The 9,791-nt window shown below is 40.5% G+C and overlaps 1 protein-coding gene across 1 annotated transcript in view; it reads right to left on the bottom strand.

Annotated features, from left to right (window-relative positions):
• LOC136857737 (organic cation transporter protein) overlaps window positions 1-4,501 on the bottom strand; it is a 53,446-nt gene extending 48,945 nt beyond the window's left edge. The window contains exon 1 of the mRNA XM_067136627.2: window positions 4,338-4,501. Coding sequence (XP_066992728.1) covers window positions 4,338-4,498 — 161 coding nt within the window. The 5' untranslated portion in view covers window positions 4,499-4,501. The remainder of the gene's footprint in view (window positions 1-4,337) is intronic.
• Window positions 4,502-9,791: the final 5,290 nt, after the last annotated feature.

The raw sequence follows: 9,791 nt of genomic DNA on the forward strand, positions 1-9,791 counted from the left end.
AATAAATAGCTGTTTTAATTTGTATGTTCTGAAATTATTATTAATGATCCTTAAATTCCAAGTTAGTGTATTTAATGATTTGTGTTTCGTCACCTCACCCCTGGGAGTTTTTTGAGTCTTATTATTATTATTATTATTATTACTATTATTATTATTATTATTATTACTATTATTATTATTATTATTAATTATCAACTTTCGTTTTCAAGCCATAAGCTTGAAGGCTGGCGCCCATGAGATATTGTTTATGGAGAAACAATGAGATATCATTTATTTTAAGATTAAAGTGACCCGCCACGTTATAATTTTGTCAAACATTTGTGGACCGAGTGGGTACGTTACAGTGTTCGGTTTTAATTTGCCTGTCCCTTACATTCTGATTTCATCCACGAACAGTAAAAATATAAATAATTTTCATTCGGATATGCACTTTGTTTTCATTCCATTACAACTTTGGTAGATACTGTTTTTAAAGTTCGGACTGACCGAATTTTCAGATTATCGGCGTACGGATTAACGGGGATCTACTGTACTTTCTCGACTTCGAAGTGGGATGGGTTTCTCGACAGACAACGCAATCTAAGGTTTAGAACTTCTAATTTATAATCAGTAATTTTCCTTTTCCACTAGAATCGACGAAATATAGTAACTGCAACATGTACTACTAACGTTGCTTTAAGAGCTATATCGGATTTTACGTAAGTATTACACAACATTTCACACTAATCAACAACTTTACACACTAATTAAAGCATTGCTGTGCATATGTATGTTTACCTCTTAGTCCCTATTCCTGATACGCGACCACTTAAAGAATTGTTATGCACAGCAGCGTGAAGTACGTCTTTGCAATTATTTGTTTCGCTTAAGTGCTAATTAAACGCCCTGCATTTCACGTTAACTGTACCCGTTATCGGTTCGCCTTATTCAATGGTACGACCATTCCTAAGAAACAGAACAATAAAGATTTAAATACAGTAATCGCATCCATTCGCATGCATATACCTCACGTTTTTATTACGTTAAGAATGTGCTTATAGAGATGTATAAAACACACGTCACATGGAAGCTATTAGGTGAACTGATTTTAAGAGACGGCAGAGTAGTAAAATTTTGCCTTGAACAGTTTCTTAACGTTGATACGGATCTTTATACAAATAGCTACAAACACTGTTCATTGCTAAATCTAAGACACAGGTTCTTATTAAAATTAGGTACAAGAGATGAAGTTCCTCTGGTACAGTAGCGCTGCCTCAGTCCAGAGCATTGGTGGTACGCGTACCCCTAGGTGTACGCCAGAGACTTTTAGTGGAGTACGCGAGCAGCCTTCAGGGAAAATATGAAAATAAATTGAAAAAATGGAAATAAATATAAAGAAAGTTAAGTGTGTATAGGCCTATATGGAGCCATGCTTTGTTTGAAAGTTTCACATCGCTTCCATTGAAAATTTGATTGATTTGCACTGTCTGAATTCCAGAATTAAGATAGAAAATTTTCACCCGTATTTATTAATGTGAAACTTTCATACGAACGGGGTATCCTGTGTTTTATTATTGTATCATACTTGATAAAGACACGAACTCTTAAATTTCTTATAATGTGTTATAATAATTTCGTGTGGCTATTTCTAGCCGTGTGCAGCCCTTGTAAGGCAGACCCTCCGATGAGGGTGGGCGGCATCTGCCATATGTAGGTAACTGCGTGTTATTGTGGTGGAGGATAGTGTTATGTGTGGTGTGTGAGTTGCAGGGATGTTGGAGACTGCACAAACACCCAGCCCCCGGGCCATTGGAATTAACCAATGAAGGTTAAAATCCCCGACCCGGCCGGGAATCGAACCCGGGACCCTCTGAACCGAAGGCCAGTACGCTGACCATTCAGCCAACGAGTCGGACTTATAATGTGTTATAAACATGTATTTCATTTCACAATCTCGTCTTATTTACAAAGTGTATTGGTTTATAATCAATTACAGTAGCGGCTCGTGGATATCAGCAGTGGGGGGGCGCGCCTTACTTTCATAATTCCACAAATATCTCAAGTTCTTCAAACCATGTTATCAAGATACATACTTCGAACACTATACGGCGCAATGCATATGCAATTGTTTTGATTATGATGTTGATTATTATTATTATTATTATTATTATTATTATTATTATTATTATTATTATTATTATCTGCCTGTTCTTGTCCACTATCGAATAATGTTTACGAATAGTTTCAGTGTAGTGATCACTTAAACAAGACACGACATTGACTTTGCCAAGCATTTCAAAGTCCATGGTACTATTGATATCACCCCTGTGGTGATCCATTTATCTCCTTTCCTAGAACGGGAGAATAGCAGGCAAGGAAAGCAGTAAAAGGTTTCTGAGATATCACTTCCACATATCCGCGAGTTCTTGTTATATAGTTTTGTTTTTGTTTTTTGTTTTTTTGCTAGTTGTTTTACGTCGCACCGACACAGATAGGTTTTACGGCAACGATTGGACAGGAAAGGGCAAGGAGTGGGAAGGAAGCGGCCGTGGCCTTAATTACGGTACAACCCCAGCATTTGCCTGGTGTGAAAATGGGAAACCACGGAAGACCATTTTCAGGGCTGCCGACAGTGGGCTTCGAACCTACTATCTCCCGAATACTGGATACTGGCCGCACTTAAGCGACTGCAGCTATCGAGCTCGGTTTGTTATATAGTCACGAGAATTAATTTGTCTTTGGAAAGCCCTATTTTCATTGTCATTTTTCTTGGCCTCCGATTTTTTCAACAAGAAGTCTACCACACTCCTTCAGTTCGACTTTCTACTCGATAGAAAGAGAAGAAAACGTTAGTTCTTTAATATGTTCGACGGTAATCATACTGTACGAAGTGCAAACATAACATTTTTTTTTTTTTTGCTAGGGGGCTTTACGTCGCACCGACACAGATAGGTCTTATGGCGACGATAAACATAACATTACGCCTACATATATATCACAACCTTTCTCCTAATTTCCCCTTTTCACAGTCACCTCACGAGATCATTCATCAGCACAAAGCTAAACATCGCGCTCTCCAGTGAGTATGGCCAACATGAGTCAAGTGCGAGAAGACAATAGTTACAATCGTTACTCGTTTCGTTAGTTAATAGTCCTAAAAATTACAAGACTATTTTAAATATATACCGACACATTTAACTCAGGTAAGTGCCTGAGTAAAGTAGTTCCTATTTTTAGGAGAGAAATGGCACGACCCCTGTTAAAAAGAAATAAAATCACCAATGTTTCGGGTAGGTTGGCTACAACGATAGGCCGCGGCAGAAACGCGCCGGAATCTCCGCTGGAACAGCACATCTCCACTCTGGCTCTGATTGGCTCCCTCAAGGCCAGTCAAGCGAGACTCGGAGTATTTGGTCCGCTATGAGATAGCGCCCTCCTGCGCAGGGCCAGCAGCGTATCGGGCCGCAGTACAGTACAACTCGCGCCCTTGATTAGAATCTTATAGTAAAATATAAAATATTTCCCTTGTTAACATTTAAGATTAAAATTCCCGAATTTAATGGAACCCCGTGGGGGGCGCGCGCCTTAGCGCCTCCCAAACGAGCCGCCACTGATCAATTAAAATGCCTTAAAATTTAAAAGCCAGGTACCCATATTGTGAAACACCGAATCCCGTGAGATCTCCGAAGTTAAGCAACATTGGGCGTGGTCAGGAGTTGGATGGATTGCCACGCGCTGTTGGTGGGGGGTGAGGGATTGGAGGAGCGGAAAGGAACTGGCCACCCTACCGCACGTAAACTCCGGCTCAGAAACACCTCTGCGGAGGTTCGGACCTGCCTTCGGGCAGAATAACCCTTACCTTATTCAGTGATTTTTCGTGGGGATACTTTAAACTTTCAGCCATGAGTGAGGGGTACAATCTCACAACAGTTTGAGAACCTCTGGTCCAGAGCGTACGGGGCCAAGTTCCAAGAGTGCATGTCCTCTTTAAAATGAGAGGTAGGTATTAGCTGGCTGAGGTGGTGAAGATGTAATTTTATTCAACCGGAAATCACAGCCGTGTCTTCCCGTCATCAGGAAGTTGAGAAGTGACGTTTCCAGTGGTACGACCATGTCAGACGGTCTGCGCATCATACTATCGATGGTGCAACGCATGATATTTAAGTCGACGGTCGACGCCCGCGTAAGAGACAAAGACTGAAGGAACATTGGCTGGGTACGTTTAGGTCGGATTTAAAATTTATCAACTTACACCCCTCTGATGTGTTAGATGGTTCAAAAATGGCGTTCTACGATCCGGAAAACTGATCCTGCACCAGCGAGATAATGTTAGGAAGAAGAAGAAATGTTCTACTCACCAGATGTAGGAAATAAAAAGGAAGGCAGGAGAGTAAATGACAACATGTATCATTCTCCAACTCTGCAGCCCCCAAGCAATGGCTCCAATTGCAATCACGCCCACAGCATTGTACGTGCTCATGATGGCTCCTCCGAGAACACGTTTCTTGGGTCCCAACATCTCCAGCCCTACAACACAACATTCATCTTAAGGGGGGCTCCGACACCTTTGACCGACCAAAAATGCGATATTTCAATTTATTTTTCGTTTAAAATTGAACTTTCCTCTTTATAACAGTGCAAGATATGTGTTATCTCCATACTTCTGGAGTTATGACCAAAAAGAGAAGCCTTGTCACCCAAGCAGCCCTTTATCGGTAAGTTTGATGCTCGTTTCCCGCAAATTTTGTTTTTCAGAACCATTTCCCTGATAACTCTGAAAGTTTTCAAGATATTCAGGTGATTTTTTGCATGCATTTAATAGAGAAGAAGGCGATATACTAGAATTACTGAGCTATCTTCATTTGTTTTAAGTTTTAAACAATATCTTCAAATGAAAATTGTCCGACTCGTTGGCTGAATGATCAGCGTACTGGCCTTCGGTTCAGAGGGTCCCGGGTTCGATTCCCGGCCGGGTCGGGGACTTTAACCTTCATTGGTTAATTCCAATGGCCCGGGGGCTGGGTGTTTGTGCTGTCCTCAACATCCCTGCAACTCACACACCACACATAACACTATCCTCCACCACAATAACACGCAGTTCCCTACACATGGCAGATGCCGCCCACCCTCATCGGAGGGTCTGCCTTACAAGGGCTGTACTCTGCTAGAAATAGCCACACGAAATAATAATAATAATAATAATAATTATTATTATTATTATTATTATTATTATTATTATTATTATTATTATTAAAATAATTATGAAAATTAAAGAAAAAATTGACCACTTGAAAATAACTTCATGAAAAAATTATGTATAGGCCTATTTAATAGACTTCACTGATCATAGTATATGCCGTAGCTATAACATTACTAAACATACAGTAATAAAAAGAATCATTGAAAAATATTCGTGCGTTTGGAAATTATCAGGGAAACGGCAAAATAGTGCCCATGATACACCACCATTTTGAATTATTTTATATAATGGCATAAGTTTATACGATTTCTAAATATGTAGGCATATTATTAAGGAACAATATGTGTCATACTAATCATACTGATTCCCTTTAGTATTCATTTTACATCGCTGCGGAAAAAGTTTAATACACACCACTTCTCTATGTTCAAAGGTGTAGGTCCTTAATATTCCTTTCGTCCTCCTAGAAGTTTGTTTCTTTGTTTGTTTGTTTTTCTGCCTTTTTCCCCACTTATTTGGGCTCTAACGTGGATTAAGCCTCATTTTACACACAGGTGACCTTCCTGATGGCAACCCTATTGGAGCGATGCATTCACTACTGCGTGTTTCGGTGGTGGGTAATGTAATGTGTGTACGTAAATGAAGATATATATTAAGACCACAAATACCTAGACCCTGAGCTACTACGCTGATCATTCAGCCATGAAGCTGGAGTTCGTCCTGTTAAAAGTGAATATTCAAAATTTCTCAATAATATCTTTACAAGTTGCTTTACGTCGCAGTGACACAGATATGTCTTATGGCGACAACGGATAGGAAAGGGCAAGGAGTGGGTAGGAAGCGGCCGTGGCCTTAAGGCACAGCTCCAGCATTTGCCTGGTTTGAAATTGGGAAACCACTGAAAACCATTTTCAGGACTACCGACAGTGGGGTTCGAACCCACTATCCCCCGAATACTGGATACTGGCCGCACTTAATTATTACTAATAATAATAATAATAATACATGCCAACCCTGTGGCACTTCCGGGTACTTCCTAGAAGGGGCTAGCGAGTCAGACGATCGGGGAGCTCCCAGCCGGCCTGAAGGGTGGGGCCGTCCTTTCTGTTTATTGCTCTCGTCGGCTGGTTTCCCTGCGAGTTTCTGAGAGATGCAGCGAGAATGTTCCGTCTGTAGCTACATCGCGAATATACTGGTACACATTACCCGAGCTATAAAAAGGAGGCTAGCCGCCAGCAGTCAGTGTAGGAGTCAGTGTTGGACTCTGTGAGCTGGGGTTCAGTGGCTGGGCTGAGGGAGACAGCGGTGTGGGCTGTCGCTAGGGTCTCATCGGAGTTTGAACGAGGACTCGTTCTGTTCGAGAGTCGAGTAAGTAGGTGGACTAAATTCGGCAATTGGCTGCCGTCAGGATATCATCGGGAAGGGGACGGAGTACTGTGTGTGTTTTTTACCGAGTCATCCTGAATTAAATTAGAGCAATAAATCAGACGGTATTTTATTCGTAATATATTATTATTATTATTATTATTATTATTATTATTATTATTATTTAACAGCCTCATTGGACCACTTCAATCAATCATTTTTGGTCATCTTCTTCAATAGGTTTTCTTTCCGAATTGCCCACTACCTTTTAATTCGTTCTGATCGTTTCTGTCGTTCCTCATCTGTAAATACACTTTTCACTGTATGTCATTTGTCTATTTTTGGTTTAAATCTTATTGTTATGTTTTTCAGTTTCTTCAAAGTTTCTGTCTTGGTTTGCAAATCGTACAGAGTAATTTTTAGTTCTTTCATGTCATCTCTAATTTCCTTAATCCAACCTACACGTTGCCTCAGAATCCAGGGTTTCTCTATAATTTGTCATGGTAATTTGGTTTCTAGTGTTCTCATAATGTGATCCCAAAAAAAGAGATCCTCTTCTTCCGTATAGTACCTGTGATGGGCTTCAGTTCTCTGTACACCACTTCATTTGGCACTATCCACCATTTTACATCTATGTGATATGTTTTATTTATGCATTTCCTTCCTATTCTTCTCTCTACTTTTAGAGATTTTATCGATTCTGTTTCTCTGAGTGACTTTGAAAAGAGTTTCGCTTCCGTATGTCACCTCTGGTTGAACCACCGACTTGTAGCGTTTTGATTTTTGTTTTGATATATAGACATTTTTTATTGTAAGTAAACCATGTTCTTTTTTTAAAAATCATTGTGTTAGTCCTTTCTTGCCATGCAGGTTTCTCATCCAAGTTGTATGTTATAATTATTTAAATTGTTTCACTATATTTACTTTCCTGTTATTCCTGTGGTTTATTACTAGTGGATCTGCTACCATTAACTCATTCCTTTCGAATGATATCTGTAGTCCTATTTTTTGTACTATATTTTGTAGACTTGTTATTTGATTTCTGGCTTCTGGAATCGTATCAGCTAGTAACTTCAAGTCACCCGCGAATCCCAAGCAATTTATGTTTATTTGATTTTTCTTATTTCCATTTTTATGGTATTAAGATTTTCCTTGTACCATTCCCTTATTTGTAATAATAATAATAATAATAATAATAATAATAATAATAATAATAATAATAATAATAATAAGCCCTGGAGGTGACACTGAAGAAATTCGCTTTTGATTTAAATGGAGTGAACTCTTACGATTAGTGCAGTGGCTCGGCCTTCGCCTGGCTCCATTACTGGATGGTCAGCATGCCGGCCTTCGGTTCAGAGGGCCTCTGGTTCGATTCCGAGCCGGACAGTGGATTATAACTGCATACGGCTAGTTCCTCTGGGTTCAGCTCCTGGGCTGAATAGTCAGCGTAGTGGTCCGGTTCAGAAGGCCCCGGGGTTCGACACTCGGTCGGGTCGGGGATTTTAGCCGCGTTTGGTTAATTCCTCTAGCTCAGGGGTTAGGCATTTGTGATCGTCTTAATACAAATCTTCATTTACATACAAAACATCACACTACCTACCACCACAGAAACACGCAATAGTGAATACATCTCTCCACGCAGGGTAAGCATCAGAAAGAGCATTTGGCCGTAAAACAGGGCCAAATCCACATCAAGTACCGATCCTAAGGAATTAGAGAAGAGGCCAGGAAAAAGACTATTTTCAAAATTCAGCTTTGATCATTTTGTGAATTCTAATTATGATCAGCTTTTGAAGTGTAACTTTTGTCTTCTATACAACATCTTCCTATCCGGAGGCAAATGGTTTTCACACCAGCCAAAAGCAAACTTTCCATTGTTCTCCTCTGAAAAAGGTTGTTCCATTTTTGCTTATGCGAACTAGAACTTGTGTGGCGTTTTCAACAATATCAGTGTTGTCCTTTCCCGACTTCAAAGTGGAAATAAATTCTTCGTGAGATACGATAGTGAGTTTTGATATTACACGACAAGATTAAAATAAACGAAAACAAAGGCAATGGAGTGCAGTCGAGTGAAGTCTGGTGATGCAGGAAATACTAGCTTAGGCCAGGCCCTCTCAGGGTGTATGCGCCTGGTGCATGCACTGTGCACGGTGCAAAAAAAGACTTTGCTTGGTTAACCAGAGTGCAGACCCCACTCCTCGAGTTGGAGCAATAGCGCCTGTCTCCCTCTTCCTCACTTGCTCCGTAGCGCTCCAAATCCGAGCTGATTTGAGCCGAGTTGAGCAGAGCTTAGCCGAGTAGCCCAGAGACGAAGCGTTGGTCCGAGCCGAGTCGAGCAGGACCGATGCACTGTGCACAGGAACTCCGCGCCGCTGTTTGCACGCGTGAGATTTTTTGCGTTTGAGAGGCCCTGGTTCAGGAAATAAAGCCTTAAAGGAAGTAGATGAATATTGTTACTTGGGTAGTAGAATAACTAATAATGCAGAAGTAAGGGGGGCATAAAATGCAGACTAGCACAAGCAAGGAAGACCTTTCTTAAGAAAAGATGTTTTCCCTTGAAGATTGATACAGAAATTAGAAAGACGTTTTTGAAGACTTTCGTCTCGACAGTGACAATGTATAGAAGTAAACATTGACGTTAACGAGCTCAGGGAGAAAGAGAATAGAAGCTTTTGAAATGTGGTGTTACAGAAGAATGTTGAAGATCAGATGGGCAGATCGACCCACAAATGAAGAGGAACAGAATTGGTGAGCGAAAGATTTGGTGAAATTTGACCAAAAGAAGAGACAGAATCATAGGGCACATCTTAAGGCACCCAGGTCTTGCTCGGTTACTTCTGGAGGAAAATGTAGGCGGTAAAAACGCCAGGAACAGACCGAGGTATGAATACGACAACCAGATTAAAGTAGATGTAAAATGTAGCTGTTACGTAGAAATGAAAAGGTTATCACAAGAAAGGGTGACATGGAGAGCTGCATCAAAGCAGTCTATGGAATGATGTCCCAAACTCCAACGAGACAATTGGTTAAGAAGCATGGCATGCAAACTGAGTTATGTCTGCTTCTTCAATAAGACGAATAATTAGGAATTTGCTACACAACTGTTGCTCATCTCATAGACACTTGACAACATTTCTACACCACTTTAGAGTAGAACTGCTCTTTCCTTGACGGGTTACATAGAGTGAAGGACACTGTACGAGGTTATGTAACTGACACGCACAGACATGAACACAGCACAAAC

The sequence above is a fragment of the Anabrus simplex genome, chromosome 1 (genome assembly GCF_040414725.1).
Source record: "Anabrus simplex isolate iqAnaSimp1 chromosome 1, ASM4041472v1, whole genome shotgun sequence".
In the NCBI taxonomy this organism is placed as follows: domain Eukaryota; kingdom Metazoa; phylum Arthropoda; class Insecta; order Orthoptera; family Tettigoniidae; genus Anabrus; species Anabrus simplex.